This window comes from Anneissia japonica, unplaced genomic scaffold (assembly GCF_011630105.1).
Source record: "Anneissia japonica isolate Jap-2015-1 unplaced genomic scaffold, ASM1163010v1 scaffold287957_len1322810_cov207, whole genome shotgun sequence".
Lineage (NCBI taxonomy): Eukaryota > Metazoa > Echinodermata > Crinoidea > Comatulida > Comatulidae > Anneissia > Anneissia japonica.
Window position 1 is genome coordinate 782,374 of NW_022683022.1, and position 23,273 is coordinate 805,646.

The 23,273-nt window shown below is 35.2% G+C and overlaps 2 protein-coding genes and 1 long non-coding RNA gene across 9 annotated transcripts; all 3 read right to left on the reverse strand.

Annotated features, from left to right (window-relative positions):
* Window positions 1-1,594: 1,594 nt before the first annotated feature.
* On the reverse strand, window positions 1,595-5,515 carry LOC117116136. The gene is made up of 4 exons (XM_033260157.1): window positions 5,226-5,515; window positions 3,930-4,049; window positions 3,200-3,469; window positions 1,595-1,707 (listed from the first exon to the last, which is right to left on the reverse strand). The coding sequence occupies exons 1-4, from the start codon at window positions 5,353-5,355 to the stop codon at window positions 1,595-1,597; spliced, it is 633 nt and encodes a 210-aa protein (XP_033116048.1). The 5' UTR covers window positions 5,356-5,515.
* A 2,165-nt stretch (window positions 5,516-7,680) lies between these two features.
* On the reverse strand, window positions 7,681-13,729 carry LOC117120759 (coiled-coil domain-containing protein 28B-like). 2 transcript variants are annotated; one of them, XM_033265876.1, is made up of 7 exons: window positions 13,569-13,729; window positions 12,958-13,221; window positions 11,467-11,608; window positions 10,944-11,043; window positions 10,668-10,728; window positions 9,139-9,161; window positions 7,681-8,421 (listed from the first exon to the last, which is right to left on the reverse strand). In XM_033265876.1, the coding sequence occupies exons 2-7, from the start codon at window positions 13,210-13,212 to the stop codon at window positions 8,394-8,396; spliced, it is 609 nt and encodes a 202-aa protein (XP_033121767.1). In that variant the 5' UTR covers window positions 13,213-13,221; window positions 13,569-13,729; the 3' UTR covers window positions 7,681-8,393. The 2 variants fall into 2 exon arrangements, with proteins under 2 accessions (XP_033121767.1, XP_033121829.1); XM_033265938.1 differs by having other exon boundaries at window positions 13,508-13,713.
* Window positions 13,730-15,816: 2,087 nt separating this feature from the next.
* Window positions 15,817-22,907, reverse strand: LOC117120909. Of its 6 annotated transcripts, none has more exons than XR_004447467.1 (7): window positions 22,851-22,907; window positions 21,798-22,387; window positions 19,884-20,079; window positions 19,443-19,606; window positions 17,851-18,646; window positions 17,330-17,555; window positions 15,817-17,186 (listed from the first exon to the last, which is right to left on the reverse strand). It is a non-coding gene; the product is annotated as an uncharacterized LOC117120909 (long non-coding RNA). The 6 variants fall into 6 exon arrangements; XR_004447459.1 differs by having other exon boundaries at window positions 19,884-20,524; XR_004447451.1 differs by having other exon boundaries at window positions 20,333-22,387.
* Between the last annotated feature and the right edge of the window lie 366 nt (window positions 22,908-23,273).

Consider the following 23,273-nt stretch of genomic DNA (forward strand, 5'->3'; position numbering starts at 1 on the left):
ATATCCTATATATATACTGTATATATATATATATATACTGTATATATATATATTATATATATATATATATATATATACATATATATAAGGAAGAAGCAAGGGCCTTCAGAACAGTAGCAACAATCAAAGTGAGGAGGGTAGCAGTAATAAAGCTACCAATTACACTAATCAAGATTCATTAAGTAATCTGACATAAAATATGGTATTGCACTATTGTCGTGAATTGAGAAATGTTATTAGCATTTCAAAGATTTCTATTGTGATTTTGATAACGAGTTGGTGGAATAAAACCAAAAGAGTGTTGAGTACAGACCCTTCGCGAACTTATGACAGTGGGCTACCTTCCTCAGTAAATCAAGATCACAAAGGCCTAAGCCTGTTCGTATGAAGTAAAGTAAAATTTCTCCCAAGAATGATATAGCAAGCCCTTTTTCTGTATAGCATTAATATTATTACTGATAATGACTGATATATATATATATAATATATATACACTATATATAATATATATATCTAACTGGTAAGACCAGGATGCCACACAGCATCAGAGTATTCCATTAGAGGCCCGATATAACTCTGGTAGAAAGCGCAAAGTTCTTACCTGTCAAGTTCAAACTTTCGAGATTTTGTTGGCTTTAGTGACAATAGATTTAATATGAGTATTCCATTTAAGATTATTCTGTATAAATACCCTAAGAATATCAGCTTCATTAACAAGAGAAATTGGTTTGCCATTAAAGCAAGATTGTACTAATGGGTTTTTTTTTTTCTTTGTGCGTCGCGTCGCTTACCATAATTAGAAAACCAATCGAGCCCAACTTGTTCCTTGAGAAATTCCACATTTAAGTGGGATGTAGGAAGATAAGCTGAATTGGGAGAGCTACCCCCCCCCCACCCCAAAGGAAAACCACAATTCGTCAAGGAGAAAGAAATTATATGTATTTTCACCATATTAGTAGACTCCAAAATCAATTAACTAGGCTGTTGAAATCCCAAAATTTTCATATTTTTGGGTGGTTTCGCCCCGCTGGAAAACTTTCGGGAGATTTTGGGCAACGCTCGCCACGCCCATATTTTTTGTTGGGGAATCAACCCCCCCCCCACACCCTCCCCTCGCCACGTCGGGCAAATCCTGATGCCACCTCTGGTTCTTATGCCTGACACACTGCTTTCTGCAGCTGAGAAATTCACAAATCCATAGAACCATCGTCCCACGGACTCCAATATCAATGATTAAAATTAGTTAAGTATGCGGGCACGACTGTTTTTAATTTGTGCGATGACGCGACGCTAAAACGGAATTACTCATGCGTGACTGTCCTACCTGGTGTCCTACGTTCTTTGCGTACGTAGATTTGGCCAAATTACGTTCCAGAATCTACTCGACGAGGTGACCTTAACATTCTCGCATGCGCAGATGACTTTTAGTGACGTCATTACGTTCCTTATTGGCAGGTTGAGGCTCCTTTCACATTACCATATTGTCTAATATCAATTTTTGGTTAGATATTAGCCAATATCTAATCACAAATAAATTCCTCCGCAACTTCTGTGAGTGCACAGGTATGTGAAATATGCCTTAACAACAAATGGTCTATTTACCTCCGGACGAAGAAATGAATTTTCCACACTTAGCAGTGGCAACACAGGTCACAGTGTTGCCAGTATTTTGTTCACAGTTGTCGCATTTGTAGCATTTAAGTGGCCCTGTTCAGAAAAACACAATTTTAATGCATCAATAACATCATTTAATAATTATCAGTAGTATTAGTAATATAATTGATAATGATGACGATAATTGTAATAACAACTAGAGCAATCAGTAGAGAGCACATATCCGCCCACCGCCAATCTCTTTCTATAAAATTTCCTCAAAAATATGTTCAAACTCGAAAGTTTCATTTAGATGGGTCGTTTAGTTTTTGAAATATCTGATCTGCGACGTTTTGCTTTGAATGGTCCATAATCGACACCAAAATAAAATCACTTTACTTTCGAATTATACTTTTAAAGAAATCCTACATAATTTTAATGAACAGCCAGCGAGCCACTCAAAAAAGGTTTTAAGGCGATATTACGCACTATTGGTTATTGTGTTTCATTTCAATTGTGTATTCTTTTATTTATTCCTAACAAAAACTTAAAACGTAAATCAGTACCTAAAATCCAATCAAATGCGGCTTTTGTAAAACTAAAACATCGGAGCATTCAGGGTTTGGAGAGAAAAAGGAGAGAAAAAGAAAAAGCGATTTATTTGGCAAGTTCCTCTCTAGTACAGGATATACGAGTTTGTTCACATTTTAATTAGCTAGGGTGCATTAGCATTAGCATAAGATAAGATTTTCAACCGTTGTCTTAAATAATTCATATTTGACAAACTCTAATTTCTCTCCACTCTCCTGTATTTTTTTTTTTACATTTCCTTTAGTTAGGCCTTAGAACCCATAACAAGTCGGCTGTAGTTTACAGTCATAACCAGCACATAATTTTACTATATGACACGTAATAACATCTTCCTTGTGACTTGGGTTAAACTTTCCCGAAAGTTTTATTCGGATCGGTTGACCCGTTTTTGAAATATCTGGTCTGGGACGTTTGCCTTTAAATGGTCCTCATATTCTCACCCTACGCCGGATCATCACAAATATTCAGTCATTTCTTTACTGGACATTCAAACTATTATAGAAAGTTACATTTACACCCATTGAAAACTTTTTATAGATATTTACGTCTGGGATCTCAAAAATTTAAATGACCCTTCAATTTAAACCCTTGACTGATTCGTCGTAAACACATAATACTATTTTCCTTGTAACTTGGTTAAATTTTTTCTGAAATGTTTCATTCAGATCAGTTGATCCGTTTATGAAATATGTGGTCTGGGACGTTTTCTTTCCAATGGTCCTCAGATTTACACCCTACTCCGGATCGTCACAAAAATTTAATTAATTCTTTACTTGACCTTGACAAACTCTTATACAAGGTTTAAATTATACCTATTGAATTTTTTAAAGAGATATTTAGGTCTGGGTCCTCAAAATTTTCACGCTTATTCGAGAGGGGCACTTATTCGAACGGGCACTTATTCGTGCGAGTACGGTAATATCGAGACCTGGTTCCAAATTATATAAAAATCCTAATAATTATAAATATATTTCTGCTATATAAATTTTTCATTCTTTTCTTTTTTTTACTTAACCTGTCTGTCCGTTATTGCCTTCGTATCTATCCTTTTTCTTTGACGATCTCCTTCTTCTTGATTTTCTTTTCTTTCTTCTCTTTTCTTCTTCCTCTTCTTCCTCCCTCCCTTTCTTGGTAGATGAGGCAGTAACGACACTCGGGGTGGCGGCATTACACAGATCAGTTGAGCAGCAATTGAAGCAGTCTTTCTTGATACCAGAAACACACTCGTTCGTATAAACGTTCCTTGCTGTACATTCCAGATTGTTAGTACATCTTCGACTAACAACTGCAAAAACAAATTAATCAAATTCATTATAATATTTCAAATGTGCCTTTCTTATATATAAAAAAAAACAAAAAAACATCTCTTCGGACATCTGTGAGAATACAAATTGTGTTTTTAAAGTCCATTCCATTTCCTGTTTCCTATACTGTACATACATACGTTTTATTTTATTTTTATTTCTTTATTCTAAATTTGAAAATAGAACAAAGAAGAGATATCATATTATAGCACCATCTCCTTGCCATACAAATTACAGCTCCCATTGACGTCTCAGTCGAGAAATACAGGAAGCTGAAGTTTTTCTCGGAAATCTGGCTACGAAACCATATCGGAAAGTCACGTTCCACTTCTGACTCTTGAGTTGTGCTTCGCACACGCCGCTGAGGGTGGCATTCCGGGAACCCTGCGTCTAGTCGCGAAAGTCTGGCGCCACCACCAGATACAGAAGTAGTCTGTTTACCTCCGGACGCATTAATGAATTTTCCACACTTTTCGCTGGCAGGCTGGTTTACAATACTACATGACTCGATGTCTCCAGATTCTGCTCCACAGTTCTCGCATTTGTAACATTCAAGTGCCCCTGTTAAGAAAACCACACCCTTTTATTTTGTCATTAGGCTACATAGCTACACATTTTCAATTTCTAATGAGGTCTTCCATGACACTGGACTTAAATCATTGGCTAAATCTTTAAAAAATAACAGATTAGAAGCAGTCCAGTTTTAACACTAAAGAAGAATGAAATGTATTATCTTATGCCTAGCGTTACATCATTAACATCTCCAAATAATGGTTGCACCCCTCTGACTATGCCCATTTTGATACACATTTATTAATTCAAAATTATAAGAGAAAAAATTAAAAAGTGACAACACTGAAATTCTAAATAAAAAGTTACCAAATAATAAAACCCGATTGGATTGAAGAGATAAAGAGAGGGTAATGCTATAAAGATTTACAAAAAAAGGGAAAAATAGATGCTAAATGAAACAAAGTTTCTGTTCATGTCGTATCCAAATATTCTCTAGATTTAGTCTTGTTTTCTATTGCATTCTGTTTTGATGACTTAGGCCTATGTATCTTGCCAGTCGGTTTTTTTTTTTTGCGGTGGGCAACAAGAGTTAAAATCAGTGGCGTATCCAAGGGGGGGGGGTGGAGGCTAGGCTTATGCTGTCACGGTTAACGTGTATTCAGGAATCTAAGAAGCAATATTTTTCAGTGGGCGTGGCCACCGAAAATAAATTCCACGCCCCCTCATATTTTGGTCGCGCCCACATTTTAATACTGCTAGACACGCTACTGCCTAGAGCAATGCTGAAATACTGCTATATGCGCCACTGGAATACAGACAAGTATCCCTATTCTATATCACTGTGCTTAGTGCCAAACTGGGTCCACAGTGTATTTAAATAATAAACAAGTAGGCCTATTTTAAATATAGACAGGTAGGCCAACCTGTAATCTTTTTTCTTTAAAATATGAAAAAGTTTTAAAATAAGACAGGTATCCCTATTCTATATCTCACTGTGCTCCAGCAGTGCAGAATTTGGTCCCGCACTGGAGCACAGTGTATCAAAAAAATAAGTACGACGGTAACGCATCTATTATTGAAAGTAGCGAATGCCCCATTCGCCAAGCAGATACCGGAATATAGCTCTTATTATTATTATTAAGCAGGTGTGTTCCCGACTTATGTATCGCACCACGTTTACTTCTCTCTGTAAATTCAGCAAAAAGGAGGATGAAAGACACTTACCCGTTAGGCTACTAAACAGACTGAACAAAGTGATGAGAATTGTCAAGATATTCATGACGATCATTGTTTTTGTCACTCCTCCTTGGTGAGTTGTGTTTCGTATGACCTGAAGACCAGAAGAAACCCTCATTTACGAACCCCGATTTAACGAATTCCCGATATTACCAACGTTGAAATAAAGGTGATGTGAATTTTAGAACAACGTCATACAAATTTAAGTAAAAGATTTTAAAAATATCCGCTCGAATTGTAACTGTTATTAGCATGCATACAACACAACACACCATACTATACAGTACTATGTAATTCTTAAGTGAAGGAGGCCCTCTAACGCCTCTTCAAAGTCTTTTATGGCTGCACACATGTGCATGTGTGTGTTTTCATCATAGAGCTATTAAACAACTAGAGTGCTGACGAGATGGCGCAGCAATGCAGAGTTATTATTATACCTCTATGGTTTTCATGGTGTTTTCTGCTTACTGAGTTTATAGCGGGCGTACTTCTACCGCTCTGCGCAGCGCTGCACTGGGTAATAAAAAGAACATACAACCGTTAGTGGGCGTCCTACACAGGCGTGACGTTTTTACGAACGGGACTTTGTTCTCTTGTTCTATTTTTCTTTGGTTGTATGCATGCTATTAACAGTTACAATATAAGCGGATTTTTTTTTTAATCTTGCGCTTAAATTTTTATGACGTCATCACCTTTATTTTACGTTCGTAAAATCGAGAATTCGTTAAATCTGGGTTCGTAAATGAGGGTTTGTACTGTATATGGAAGGCCACATTAATTATTTATTAAACTCACACGTATTTATAGTTTTTATTTCGGTTTTTTTGAGATTTGCATGATTTAAAATATATCGTAGGTAGTTTCCATGCACGACGTTAACCTTAACTTTAACGTTAGTACCCAACATGCAGCGCGATAGCTCCGCCCCTTTTGTAAACAAACCGAAATATGCATGCGCAAACTCGTAACTAACGTACGTCAAGCACGTAAAATCCTGACGTACACCGCAACGCAAGATGAATAAAATATGACATCATTCGTTAACGTTAACGTTAACGTCGTGCGGCGAAAACTGCCTATTATCTGGTTATAAAACTTCCTTTTTTCCTTAAATTCCACTTTTTGTACGAGGCAACATCAAGTGATATGATCTTTCTAATACATAAAGGACACACGGTTTGAGTTTCGTTGAGGTACATGGTTAAGGTGATTTTTGACTGGACAGTATACCCACTTCTGTTTTAAATATTCTGCAAATTTAGTTCTACAGTATATTTTGTTCTATTGGCCCCTTTGATGATGTTTGAATTGGCGCGGCCAACAATTTCTGATTTATTATTTTTATTATTATTACGCATATTGTGATCATTATACATTGTAAAACAGAACATAGGGTTTTCCTCATTGCTGAAATGAGGAGTGATGTTGAAATAAAAAAATAAATAATAAACTCATTTGAAAATTCTAGCGTAAAATAACAAACGAAAAACAAAAATTAAATCATACAGAAAATTATGAACACATGAAAAGCAACTCGACGTCAGAGAAACTCGAACTATGACTGCTAATAACATTCAAAATATTAAAATGATTTCTTGATGTGCACACGGTTAATATGTTTGCTTGGACAATGTTTGAAAGTGATTCAAGCACGGAAATTGACCAAAGTGCCGGTCAGAAAAAAATAGTAGGCCTAGCACTGGATTGAAGAAGTAAAATAAATTAGAAAAGAAAATTCTTTTAGAAAACGCGAATTGCGTTTATATAATTCAATTGACTGTCCAAACAAATCTTTAAATGGCCCCACATTATGCCTCCATGCTCACATCCCCACCCAAACCTGGATCGTCACCAAAAGTAGATCATTTCTTCATAGATATTTAGGTCTGGGACGTCAGAAATTAAAATGACCCTCACATTTACACCCTAATTCTTCATGACAAGTTAAATTAATGTGCATAATATTTTCTTCACTTTTTTATGGCATAGAAAGGAGCACTTCTACAGTCGGGTCATATTTAGACACTTTAGCGTTCAGATTTGAAGATAAGCCAGGCTTACGTCAAGCCTGACTCAAGGTCCTGCAGCAGCGAGTTACGTTGACAGTATCCTTTACACCATGTGAGGCTCGCCATCCCAAAACCATCATCAGTACTAAAAAATGGAAATTGACTTTTTAATATATTCTTCACATTGTAAGCTTTAATATGATAAGTCATTTAATGGACTGCCACATTCGTAGGCTAATTACTCAGTTTAAAATCTAGAGACCGTACGCTGATTTTGGAATGGCAAGCCTCATATATACCCAATTTGATATTAACAAGACAATACATTTTTTCGGGCGTCACAGTGACATTCCAGAACTCCCACATTATTCTACTGTGAATATATACATCCCGGCCGTTTGCGAATTCACTCTTGAATATCACGAAACATCACCTATCGTAGACTAATTTAATTTTTAATCAATCAATTTTGAATTTAAAGACAGACATTAAAAAAAGTCAAAGATAGAATACTAGACTAGCTTGGCACCTGCTTATGCTAGTGAAGACACGTACATTCACCAAGAACACATCAGACAATTTCTATTCCTACTCTAGAACAGCATGTTCTGATTAATGAACAAGCTATCGTATTGTCATATTACAATGATTTTATTAACCAATATAATTGATCAATTATGTATTTAAATTACGTACGCACCACGTTGGTTTGTTTTTATTAATCCTATTCTGTGATCAACTTTTAATACTACACATAATAATCCTTTGTTTTTATTTATCAGCACTGTAAAACATAAACCAGACTACCTTTTCTGTTTTATGAATATTTTTTTTGTTTGATACATTGAGGTATTAGTTAGATTTGATTGATTCAACTTTGAATTAAATTATTAAATATCTTTGCTATTATAGAAATATTTTTAAATATATATGAAACATGCATTAACACACTATCAAAAGTTCTATGAAAATACAATACAAAATATAACAAACACTTAATTCATAAAACTATATGTGTCTATGATCCTGTATTTTGCATTATGGTGGCACCCTTCATTCTAGTTCTCATGTTAAATATTTTTCTCAAAAAAATTGTAGTGTAGATTGATGGCTGTTCTTCTTTCCTTTATTGCAGAGGCTCAACATTTCAATCATCGTGGGCCTGCATACTATGACTGGTGTTGTTCAGTTAAGGTAAAATAATGGTAAAACCTCAGTAAAATGTGATTACCAATTAGGAAAATCTGCCAATACCTTGCTAAAAATGCATGACTTATTAACACTGTATTATTTACTGTAGAGTTATCAATGCTCAAGTGTTAATATATTGGTATTATATAATTTTGATCTTAATAGAATATATTATATGCCACATACATAGATTCTAGGCAGTTGATTGGTTAAAAACTGGGTAGTTACTTCAACCATTACACCTATGACGTAGGTTGAATGATAGTTCATAAATTGCAGAGGAAAAAGTACTATCATGTTAAATGATAGTACTTTTTAGTTCTGTCACGATGCAATCTCTAGATCTCTACAGCGCTGAGTGAGATTGACCCTTTGACTGCCTAGGCCTAGGAATTAAGCCAGGCCTGGTTTTAGGCCTTGTAGAATCTATGTATAAGGTATATAAAAGAAATATTGACTGTTCTAGGTTTGGGGAACGGTAATGTGGACACCGTAGCCTTCATCCCTCAGCAATGATAGTAGGCTACAGTATGTTCTCCACATCACCACATGGATTTCACCATTCCCCACATGAGCAGTCAATATTTGCATACTGTGCATAGGTCAGTATGACAGGGCTAGTAGTAGCAGCGGCAGCAGATAATACAAATGCCAAGAATAAGTGATAATACTAAGCAATACAACCACTATGCAAAGGATACACAGCCATGCTCAACTGGTTCAACTGGAAAAAAAAATAATGTTTAGAATTATTAACATTTCATTTGTATTATAAGAAATGGTTGACAGAATTCAATGCCAGATTCAGAGTGGAGGGAATGGAAGCCAGCCCAGCAGGCTCCCTCCTCCTAAATTCTTCAAAATTATTTTTTAAAATGGAGTAAAACAGAAAAATATATTTCAATTTATGTCTGAGAGTTCCATTTCCGGCAATCTAGAAGTACCATAGTCATAAATTTTCTTACCTCAGCCCCATCTACGGTTGGGCTAAGGTGAAATTCCTTCCTTGGCCTCCCTCTATTTTGAATTCCTGGATCTGCTACTGAATGCCATATTTTTGTTTTACTTTAATTGCTTTAGAAACAAGTGCAAAAGAGCACTGTGACTAGTTGTTGGAAATTATTCTGATTGGTCATAATATAATTGATATAGAAGCCAGACCCATAGTCATTTGTGTTTAAGTCTCTGGTAGACACAGGTTATATCAAATCAAATCATTCAAATCACACTGTGTTTTGAAATGTGATTAAGCTGTTGTCTCCTGTAACGTCAATGTGGTGCACGTTAAAGAATTAATTTTTTACTTTTTTTAACACCTTAAGGCAGGATAACATATACAGATGCTGTTTACAATAAGGTCCTGCAAAAATGCTGTACAATAACAACAAACAATAAGGCAACCAGAACAATACAATGTAAAATACAAAATAGTAAAACTTTGGTGGAAAACTATCACCCTTCAGACAACCCGTATTTCTGAGTTAAGGTTTCGGGGTCAGGACTAACGTCAAGTTTAGGCTTAACTAATGGACAGTACAATCTCAAAAAACTGCAGGGGAGTGTTTTTGTTTTAAATCCGGATTTATATGGCGCCTATTACAAACCGAAGAATATACAAGGTGCTGGCGTCAGTAGTTACCTAGTCACTGGATACTTAGTTGGCAAACCAGCACATTTTTGTGTAAACTTTCTGTGCTCTCTGGGGAGTCATGCTGCTTTATGCACAACCACATACGTTCAATGCCACACCATCCTACCAAGTACCCATTTATACTCCTGGGTTGAGAGAGGCAAACGTAAGTAAAATGCCTTGCCCAAGAACACAAGCAATGCAACAGACGTTGGTCTGGAACTCCGATTCTCACGATCAGAAGTCCAACACCTTACACGCTACACCTTACACGCTACACCTTACACGCTACACCTTACACGCTGCACCTTACACGCTGCACCTTACACGCTACACCTTACACGCTGCACCTTACACGCTAAACCTTACACGCTACACCTTACACGCTAAACCTTACACGCTGCACCTTACACGCTACACCACACGCTCCTACAGTGGCGCTGTGCTGTAGCTGCCACAAGTCCTGAAGAGTGGATTTTTACTTGCTAAGAAATCAATTTATCAACCAAGGAGAAAATAATTGTTTTTATCCTGATTTTTAGTAAAAAACAGAAATCTTTAAAAATCCAGTCATCAATTTGATTTTTTTTAAATACTTACATTAGAGAGTAGATGGTCCATACTCTGCGAAGCAGCTTGTCGCGCATTCTCAGATCCAAATCTACAAAAAATAGATGTTTAAAATTTAATGCATACAGTGTAGATTGTACAGTTTAAAATTAGGAACATATAAGTAGAAAAGTTAAGTTGATAATGAAAATGAAAAATAAAGGAGAATGTAAGAGATTCTCTAGACCCTTTCCATTTGGACCATACATCCTTAATTGTCACTTTGGCCTTTAAAATATCTTGAGGTCACTTGAGGTCAAGACTTACTCATGTTCTTGCATCTTAGAATCCATGTCAAAATGCAAACGTGATAATTTTTCTTGCAGGTCTCGAATATTCTCCATTTTTTGAAAGGAACATGTGTCATCTATAATTTTTAAGAAGAAAATTAGACACAACAATAAATACTAATCTACATTTAACCTATTGTTAACAACCAACCTGAAAAAAAATAAATTTATTATAATCACTATCATTAAAACTTTTTCATTAGCACTGTTATATAAAATCCTCCTTATTATTATCAAAACTTTCAAAATTATGATTAATAAATCCAATTTTTGTTTTATTTATTCTCATTCAAAGTAATAATTGATCGTCTTCCTTAAGCCCTGTCCGCACTATCAAATTTTATTTGACAAAAAAAAAAATGTTGAATGACCATATATAGTCATGATGTGCCTATATATGGTCATGATGTGCCTATATATGGTCATGATGTATAGTCTGGGCACAAGAGGGCTTCAGCCGAAGATGTACTGTACTACCGTCACATGTTGCCAACACTCACCACTGAACGCTCGTAACTTCCCATTATGGAAATCAGTAAGAAGCTGTGTAAGGCCTTCCTCCATGTGGCGCACCTCAGAAGCATCCGTAAGGAATGTGTGCTCGGTGCATGTTGTTGATGGTACTAGCTCCGGCAATTTCACCTGTAAATAAAAACATCTTTTCTTTTACCATGTCAGTCAATAGCAAGTGACTTGTTCAAATAATAGAATAACTGTAGATTATACTGTATGTTATATACATATATTTAGGAAGATTTGGAAATATTGCATAGTCGGATTTTCAAATAAATTTTTATTTTTATTATCATTAATGTTGGAAAAGGATGCAAATTTGATATTAATAAAACCATAACTTAAAACTTGATATTTTAAAATAAGAATCTCTACAAGTGATAGGCCTTACAATATTGACCTTTGACCATCATTCTTTACCTTGACTTCTGAAGTTGCTGGGATTTCTGTTGTAGTCCCTGTCTCTTATACACATCTAGATCCCGAGCCAAGGATGTAATTTTCAAAACGGTTGCATGCATGTGAAAGTCCCGGCCACCTCCCGGCAATGCCAGGCATCGTTTTAACATATCTCCAGCAAAGTCCCTGTCACTTACCACCGTAGTCATGGTAAAATGCCCCACTAATAAATGAATGGATGATAAGACCTACTTGAAGGTCCAGTCTAGGTCTAAATCGGAGAAGCACGTGAGAGCTAGGCAGGAGCTAGGCCAAGTAGATGAGCTTGCTTGATGGAAGCACTACGCATGCGTATCACTAAGCAGATTTTCATGGAAGTTTGGAAAAGTACAAACAAAAAGGAGACAGATTGACAGATTGATCATAGAAAAAGAAAAAAATTGACTGATTGAATAATAACTGATTGATAGAATTTAATTATTCAATATCGAAACAGAAATTAGGCCTAAATAAGAAAATGAATACATGTAGTAGCAACAAATTTCCTTGCTTTGGCTCATGTAGTGGCACATTTTTGACGCAAGCTAGGTCAAATTCATGGTTCACAAATTTTCATGAAACACACTCACATGCGCCGCTACCTCGGTCCTCAGTGTTGTGTGGTTGGAGGTTCAATTTTTATTTATATGTAATTTATACTGTGATCTATAAAAAATGAAACCATGATGGTAGACCTAAAGTACGGGTAGGCGATCATCAAAACAGACAGTGTTGACTGAATGCTAGGCCTAGTGTAGACTAGTAGGACCAGACCCTGTTGGACAGCAGTAGGCTACGCTTACACACCTGAAAACACAGCTACTCTTGCTTTTAAAATTCCCGGCCCTTTCGAGGCCTGTTACATCTACGAGTAAATTTTAGGTACCTCCCGGCACTACGGCGACACAACTAGTGTACATCCCTGGCTCAGTCCCAGCTACAATTGAAGTGCATAAGTTGTTAAAAATCTTGAGCCACTATTTATAATCAGGCCGACTTCCATTATTTTAGAAATTCAACATAAAGACATTTTACTTTACCTGAGGTAAGACTTGTTGCTGACGTACACCACTGTAACCAGATTTGTGCCTCTGCTGCGGCTTCGTGCGGCCATGATTAGCTCCATAACTTACTAGGCCTAGCTTACGATTGCGATCTACAGTGTGTCTAGCACTGGTTGGGTACTGCTGGGGCAAGGGTTGTGTATGTGGCGGATTAAAACTAGTTGGTCTCTGCAACTTCCCTCTCATTTCTGGTCGTCCTTGTTTAGGACTACCTGATGCTCCTTGCCACATAATAAAGATCTAATTTTTTTTAAATAAAATAAAAAATATAAATTGTTAAATTAGGCCAATGAAATTAAAAAAAAAAAAAAAAAAAAANNNNGTACTACTACTGTACTACATTACTACTTAGTCCTAGCCTAGGTAGGGCCTGTGCCCTATGCCTAGGGAGGAGCCCTAGCCTAGCTTCTCTAGCTAGGTAGGAGGTGTAGGCGCTAGGCGGCTTGAGCCTACCCTTGGCTTCAGCCTCACTCAGGCCGGGGTAGAGAAGAGTTGAACTCTCCAACTAGGCCTAGCCTAGGCTTACCGAATAGGCTAGCTAATCCTCCTAGATAATTTACTGCTTCAGAATTTTAACACGCACGTACTTAAATTATTAGCACCGCCACTTGAAAACATGAATTATATCTAAAATTAACATTAAACATCAAACATCCTCATTTTTCTCTTCCGGTCGATCCAAACAGAATAATCAAAACAACAATTCATACGATAGACTCGTCATCCAGTCGGACCATCGGACCAAAGAATAGATCTATATTCTTTGGACGTACGAGTTGGGGAAACCTCCAAACATAAGATGGCTGGGGCTGAGGTATTTATGATTAGGGCACCTCTAGATGGCCGGAAATTGCACTCTCAGACTTAAATTTGGATAGGGAGGGGGACCCCTTATATTTTTCTTTATTTTTTCCATTAAAAAATTTAGGGGGGGGGGGGGCGCCTTCAATCAACCACTGCTCAAAACATTCTTTATCCAAAATAGTCATAATCACGAAAGTCGGGTGTCGACTCGGTACAGTGTAATGTCATACCCAGGAAGGGCCAAATCTGTTTTGAAAAGTGGAGGTGGGGTGGGGGACATTTCGTGAGCCGATACTCCCCTCAGATCCACCATGCTCCGGGTCTGAGATGAGAAAATTTGAGGAAATAGTACCTCTAGATGACCAGAAAATGACATTTTTTGTAAAATTCATCATCATCACATCACTGTTATATACAATGCTGTAACAGTGGAGAACAATATCATTGTTGACCCACTTCAAGCGTAAATTCAAACATTGACCCATTTTCTTAAAAGTTGGCCCATTTTATGCAAAAATATGAAAAATCTGTACCCACTTTCTTAAAAGTTGACCAATTTTACGCGAAAATATGAGAAATCTGGACCTATTTTTCAAAAACAGGACTCATTTTGTGCTAAAACAGCATAATTTAGACCTTTTTGAAAACATAGACCCATTCTTTGTGAACCCCCAATAGAAAAAATTTGTGGGACTGTTCCAACTCTCTCATAGCTGACTACAGCATTCAAAATGAAGCGCCAATTTTATTATACATTGGCAGTACACACTGTATACAGGATTTCTGTATTCACGTTTACATGTCATTGAAACAGAGTACAGCACTGTTAGGATCGTTGATTCCAGGATGATATTAAACCAGTGCAAGAAACGTTACTTCTTTGGCAGGGGTGTCTCTAGTGAGGGAAGCGGGAGGCAGTTCAAGTTGCCCAGGGCTCCCGTTTGAGTGAGCTGCACCCCTGGACTACTTTTTTTAGGGACGTCCGGCCACGCCCACTTTGCTTTAGTAGGGGTAGTTGTATATTGTATGTGAGTACGTCTTAAGGGGTTTTTTTTTTACATTATTGACTGCTTTCATACATATTGACATAACATTATTATTTTATTTTAATGATCGTTGGTTTGTTAATAGAGTAATATTGTTTTCCTTCCAGATGTTTATTTTCTCCTGAAAAGTATGCAAACTATGTATTTATATATTATTACTATAATACATGAAAATACCACTGTGAAATAACTCAATTTTGTATTTTAAGTATTCTATCCCAGTAAAAGCCTTAAAGGGACATCTTCACGAGCAGAAAAATGTTCCCCTTAATTAAAAGGTTGTCCCACTGTATATACTGCATATGTAGTCGAGAATACCTATACTCTACATTTTTGTATACTTGACCTCTCACACTCTCTTCACGTCGAACTCTCATCAAACAAGTATTTATGATAATAGTTTCAAGATTCAAAAATATAATAGTTTCAAGAGTTTCAAGATTCAATTTTTATTGTCTGTAAAACTACATTCCACTGTCAGTGTTAATAATACACAAGGATATAAAACTATTAGCACCAAACAAATTAAGTCATAAGATATAGGCCTACATACAAAGAATATCAAACATTATATTACACATAAAACTTTGTTAAATTAGGCCAAAATTACACTTAACAGAATTATCTATTAACATTATCAACAGTGCCTGGTGGTACCGGATTATTTATGTACAATATTTTATTTTTAAACAATCATTTAGTTTTAACTTCACCGTTATCAATAAATCCACTAATTACTGTATCTGCGTATTTTATAATTTTGCAGTGAGAATCCAAGATCTTAAAACTACTTGAATATAAAAGAAACGGGTACGGAGACAAAACACATCCTTACGGAACACCAATACAGAATTGCCTGGTTCTCACTAGAGCCCTAGTATCCGGATCGGTTAGCGCTAACCGTTAGCAAGCGCTATCGGTTAGCAATTTGAGTGCGTTTTATCATTAACCAATCACACGTACGCGTTTACAATTTCCATTTTCTTATTGGCCAGTGATTCGATCATCATATTTTGGTATCCGGATCGAGATTTTCTCGTATGGACGCACGGCAGCTAACGGTTAGCAGGATCCGGATCATGCTAACCTTTAGCAGCCGTGTGAGAACATAGCCTTAAGCTACTAACTGTTGACGTTATACTATAACATTTAACTCGCCGTGGTCAAGAAATTAAAAATACCTGACAAAATTCTAGAAAAGAAAAGTCTTTTTAGCAATATGTGTGGAACAATAGTGTTGAAGGCACTTAAAATCTATAAAAACTGACCTTACAAAAGCTCTTGGCTTTTGCAGATGTTTATACACATTATTTAGAAAGGAATTTAAAAAAATGAGTACTATGAATATAATTTTTCAAAACATTTCATTATGTTAATGATACTGGTCGGAAGTCATTCAAGAATTTTAATTTTAGGTATAGGTTTAACATCAAACATTTAATATATGCTCATAATGCCGGTGCGAAAAAATATAGGCCTATACAATTAAGCATAATATCGGCCTTACTAATAATTTATTTGCATCAACATCACAATTATTACAACTGAATATATAGCAAATGATAACAGTTTCACAAGAAATTACTTCAGCACATATCATTGCAATTGTTATACTTTATAATTATTTGTGTCTTTATTTTATATGTTAACTTTAATTTATGGATCTATTTTTATAACACATCATCTGATTGGACGAACACAATGTGAAGAGTAATGTCTGTTATACAATACAGTAATGATAGGATACATTGAATTGATGTTAATGAAGGAGGTTAATGTATTGCCCATTCCTCTCTCATTTTGGAAATCTACTTTTTAACCTAGCTAATACGTACTCTACACCTTAAACTACGACCTATCTATCGAGCTAACCTGACAAACTACAACATATCTATAGGCCAAATTTAGTTAGATATGAGAGAGGGTGGACTAGATTAGGACGAAATGAAATGATGAAAGTGATATTAAACCGTAATGTACGAAACAAACAGCAACTACATGTAGGATGACAAATATACAAAACGAACAAAGAAGTAATTGTATTGATGAATACTGTATTCGTACGGTTGTTAATTATTTAAAATGTAGGCTTTTATTTTTTTAATAGAAAATATTATTTTATATTATTAAGTATTACTATATAGCCTATATTTAATATTACCAATTGCAATGACAATAGTCTTCGTCATAATATCTAATTGTACGTTCTGTGTTCTTTAACATTTGCAAAAATACTCAGCATTTCTAAATTAAATCGACCACATTGGCTCATTCCATTTGAACGGATGTTATTCTGCTGACAAAATTCGCTTCCTGGGTCAGGGCTGGTATTAGCTTGATCACAGCTCCGAATTCCTGCGAAAATAATAGTAACATTCATCGTGAAAAGAATGATTTGTGTTAAACATGATTTGTGTTCATTAGGATGAAAAACACCCATGTAGATCTAATAACCCAATTTGGTAGTATAATTTAAAGAAAGCAACGTTGAAGCCAACCTTTAGTAGAATCAAGATTTATTTAATCCACCAATGTCCACCAGTAGATTCCTTTTAAGTCGGTCGCACACGGTTTCAGTATGTTCAAGTCGGCGACAGTTCACAAGAATTCAAGGCCTTGCATATCAACCACTTCTGTTGCACTGTGTTTACAAATTATGTACTGCGTAAACCTGATGAAAACAATTGACATTTGCATAAAGGATGCCTGCTCCATCTCCCAAACCTTCAAGACAAACAAACAAACACTAGTGAAGTTTGAAATCATTTGAACTGACATGGCTCCTGGACACTGGAATTAGTAATAATTTTCAATAAACTCGGACTTTGATTTTCACTCGCCCGTCTTAACTCAGGTAAAACTACCCAGGCTTCGCCAATGTCAACATTTAATTTAATGCCAGGCTCTCAGTTACCGACAGAATTTCATCTATACAATAGCCACTTTAAATACGTTAACCAATAGTCTATCCATAGGTTGATTTCACATCATTTCACAAGCCCTAGGCATTCAAACTTACCTTTGCAAGCTGTTCTACCATTTCATCGTCACCAAGATCATTATATCGCCACCATTATATAAGATCATATTCGTTATGATTATCATCGTCCTCGGTATTCACCATCAAAAGAAACACATTGAAGCAATTTGGTCTGAAAGTTTTAAAATTTATGCTTATGCATAGCCCAATAGTTGTCATTTCATAATTCAAACAAGCTCAACTTTCAGGCATTCAAACATCATCTGACAAATTATACATTTGCAGGTTCAGTTACACCATTTCGTTATCGTTAATCGTCACTACAAAGTCAACGGCGCTGTCTTTTTAATCATCACCGTCATCTGTCATTTTATTATGTTGTAATTAATAGGCAAAGTCTCTTAATCAACTCAAATCACAACTCACTAAAAGCTCCCAGGAACCACCCAAACTTTGCAGTCCATATTTGGATCCAAGATAAGCAAAAGTAAAGCTTCAAGAGTCTGATACTTGTAATCAAGTACCGTAAAATTATCATCGTCGTTATTGTTTTAACGTCATTTTATCAGCAACAACATCGTTATCATCATATTATTATATTAATTATATCATCGTATTCGTTCAATGTTCCTTTCATGTCGATATGAAAAGGTCTACATTGCTTACACCATCATCATTTCACAATCATCATCATCAAATTCATCATCATCACCATCATCGTCACTGCTAATTATGTTTTCAATTCAAGTTGATAAATTATCCATTCGCACAAGAGCCACCAGACAATCGTAGCATATATCCACAAGCATCATTATCAAAATCACCAGGTTTCTTTCTGAAATAAAACAATATTAAATGTTATAAAATATGTATTGAATGGGCATCCTAAGGAGTAGCCAAACGCATGGAATATACTTATTTATTTTGCACACACGCATACAGTTGACAATGCATAATAATAATAATAATAATAATAATAATAATAATATAATAATACAATAATATGATAATGGCAAAAATAAAATTATAAAATTAATAGAATTTCGTTAAAAGGTACAATCTTAAGCTTTGTCTACACTATCAAATTTGCACATATATGGGTACGATGACGTCATATATATCACATATCAAACTGTTAAAAAAAAGTTGAACGTCACATTTTATGTGACACTTTTTGATGATATATAATAGTGTAGACAAAGCTTAACAATAAACTGTGTACAAGCTATCAAGTTTGTGATGTGTCCATACACAGGTATTTGTTAGCTTAATAACTGCGGACTGAGCTTTCAAACAAAATTAATATCTCTAAAATGGAAGGAGGGATCTAATAAACCAATTGGTTGGAACTATACAAACAATTAAGTAAATAATTCGCAAAATTATCACAGCAAAGACATCACACTTGTTTATTAACAATGCAAGAGCATTGTTTATTGCATAATAGGTTGCAGCCCAGAGGCATGTCTAGGGTATTCAAATGGCAGGGGGAAGGAAGAACTTGATTGAAGTATTGGCTGCTGGTTAACTATTTTATGTAATTTTTGATACACCGCTGTTGCAGCCCTTTTTGTCATTTAGAACAGAGTGCATAATCAAACGGGCAATTAAAAAAAGCCATTGAAACTCACCTTAGCATCATCAACTTTCGTTATTAATATCATAGTCGTCCATCACCATACCATATTATTAACAATCGACGTCCAAATATTTCCTTGTTTTTAAATCGATCACACTACATTCCAGTCAGGTCGGAGGACAGTCCATAAGCATTTAAAGCCTTGCGTACCGATTACTACGTAAATAATTAAAGTGTAATTAAGAAATATGAACTCAAATCATCATGTTTTATACCAAATAAATTCAGTTCAATATGTTAAACACACTTAGCGAAAAAGGATGGTTTTTAATCGTCACTCTTGCTCCAACACCTGCCAAAATATCCTGGATCTGCTAATGTAAACATCACAGAATTTCAACAAAATAGCAGTCACAGCAAGTAAGCTCACCATCCATGCATTACTATAGGTTTATTTCACATCATTTCACAAGCACAATGCATTGAAACTTACCTAATTTTTAAGTTCAGGTCTACCATTTCATCATCACCATCGTTATCATCACTGTCCTCTATTATCGTTATCCCCATGAGCACTTAATGTCTACAGTTCTCCATCAGACTCGAGGCACTACTCCACATAGCAAATTGATTTGATTTATTCGGAAATTCACATGCATTATCGAAATATGTCGTTTCTTTTTCTTTTTCTAAAATGAAAACACAATAAATGTATAGATTTGGCCTGTGATAGCCCTAGCTTCACATCACGTCATTTCACAACCTCACAAAGTCGCCTTGGAAACTTTCAGACATTCAAACATTATCTCACAACTTACCTTTGCAAGTTTAGATACACCATTTCATTGTCGTTAATCGTCATCACTGCCATTCATCACCATCATTTGTCATTGTATGTTGTAATAACAAAGTCGGTTTAAATCACAACTCAAATGAACTAACCACAACTTTAAAATCTGAATTAATCGTCATTATTAAATATTCATCGCTACCGTCATCATCACAATCATCATTAATATTTTTTTCTCATTCCAAGTCGACAATTAGTCATCGGCAGAAGTACCACTATCCAATCAGTATAGGCCTATTAGCATATTTCCTCAAGCATCATCAAAATCACCAGATATTTTTTTTCTGAAATGAAATGAACTTTAAAGTTATTATGAATATTGAACGTATAACGTATTTATTTATTCCGCACACATGCATAGGCGAAAAAGACCTGTGATGCACGAGGTATTCGTCGCCTTACTGTCTGTGGACAACAAACTTAATATTTCTGAAATAAAAGACATGCTATTAGTTATTATACATCTTGGATTTACACATACACTGAAATTTTAACAATTGTAAATGAATTCCATTTACTATTATTTTTCATTTACAAAATTAAAATTCATAACAGATTCTGATAAAATACTTCTGAAGATGTTAAATAAACGAGTCATAAACGCATGTTTCTAATGTACCAATTTATTGAAACAAATTCATAGGGATACAATGTTTGGTATAGGAGGGCTGATTATAGATGTGATTAAAAAGAGACAGATACAAAATGTAAAAAAAAGAGACAAGACACATTTGTTTGTACAGATTTATTGCAACAATTTCATAGGTATACAATTGAAGACGCATTGAGGCAGCACCTGCTACTATCAAATACTGACCTAACCCACTATCGGCACGAATAAAAAAAAATAAATAAATAAAAATACTACGATTTTATATAAAGTGGTTTACAAGATGGGCATTGGGTATGATATTAGTACGATTGTTTTTTCTACACAAACAATCCTATAGTGGTTAGTTGACTTACTTGGTTTGATGCTTGGATGCTCGAGGCGATGTCTTGCTGTGTTAGTAACTTACCTGTGGTTCCGTCACATTTGCATATAATCAACATAATTAAACAACAACTGTTTTATTCTATATCAGCCTATGTGTTAGTACAATTTTTTCATAATACATACATTCATAAATAGTCTAGTTGATGCTGTGTAATATGATAAATTGATGTTGTCAAATGTTATTGGATATATAATGTAAGATTATCAGCATCTAGTGACAGTGGCCTAGCATGAAGATTTGAATGCCTACCGAAGTTTAGCCATGGAATCCATGGTTCACCTATATTATCATCGCAATTATGTATGATACGATAATTATTAAACCTTGTTTCTAATGTACAATCTAGCCAAGTTTCCTATAAAGTATTAATATTGCATAGTATCAACAAGATGATGGATGATCTCCATAATTATTATTAGCTTCGTTGCCCTGAAAAAGTAAATCTTAATGTATACACCTGTGTGTTAGTAGAAATAAATGCAACATCACATTTTAACCAAAAAGGTATTATATAGGTTTATATATTAGCTTCTTGGTTTCAATACAAGTTAGTTCTTACTATGATTGATGCTTGGATGCTCGAAGACGCGATGGCGTTCATCAAATCAGCCCGTCAAGGAGGATAAAAAGGTGCAAACGTCGAAATACCAAATATAAAATTGCATTAATTTCGTATTTGAAAATTTGACTAGTGGCGTCTACGAAATTTACGTGATTCATAACGTAATAACAATAATAATAATAAATATTAAATAGTAAAACAACAATAAAATATAAATCCTATAATAACGATTTAAAAAGCTAACATTACGACAGTATAATAAATTTTAAATAAAATAACAGTAATAAAATAAAACCTACGAAATAATTATATTCTATCGATGTGCTGATTACGTGCATGTTAATAGAATAAGGTAGATGTAAGTTGTTGTATTCGACTAAATGAAATGAAAATGAAATGCAATGAAATGAAATAAGATATGGGACGATTAGACATAGATATAGATGCCAAAAGTCAAATAACGTTTAATCAATTCCAATAAAGGCCCAACAACTCTTTGCAGTTTTGGCGCAGAAACTGACTGAATGGCGCAACAATTGTTGTTTTGTATCAATGGACGGCAGAATTATGACATCCACTTGTAAGGCCTGCAATACAACACGAGCAAACATTGTCATAAGTGCACTAGTTACATGAGTAACTTCGAAACAATATATACATGGGTGGTATTATATAAGCATACCTTTTCCCAATGCCATTAGATCTATCGAAAATGTTTAGGCTAAATACAGTCACTTAGATCTATATGAATCACAATGATAACGTCGAAGATGCAAAATCATTAAGTACGGTACTAAGTCACGGTATGCTAGTAGAACCCGTATGTGTCTCGCTTCAGAAAATGCTATGATATAGCAAAGTAAATCTTTCAACGTACTTTAATTTAGCCATTTTCTAAAACTAGGCCTGAGATAGTAACAACTTCTCAATTGAAAACCATTATTAATTAACCGGTCGTGTAAACTTCATCAGAATAACATCTAATATTAGGCCTACATTATATATTAACAATAGCCTACAGGCCTGTTAAATGTATACTCTGGTACTCACCCGCAGTATCTTTCTCAGTTTACACCCTCCTCCGCTGCTCACACTAGGAGAATAATGAAGCGGATTCAGAGGTAACGGAACTCTCTAACCGGTATATTCAAAATAGGAGGCTTTACTCTGATTGGATGTTATTGTATGCATGGTTTGATTAAAACAATAACATCCAATCAAAATTAGAAATTTGTTGGCAAATGATGTAACTGTTAAAATAACAAAAGCCACTGCCTAATCTAAAGCACCTATTTTGGTACTTACTAGTCATTAACTTGTGAATTCTTTCTTGCCGATACGTTTAAGCTGATTGATACCGTTTTTAGTGTATAATATTTGCGAACTTAATTTTCTATGTCAATATTAGGGTTATGTATATTTCATTAATGTAATGACGGAAGATATGAAATAAATATGATAGGCAATTGATGT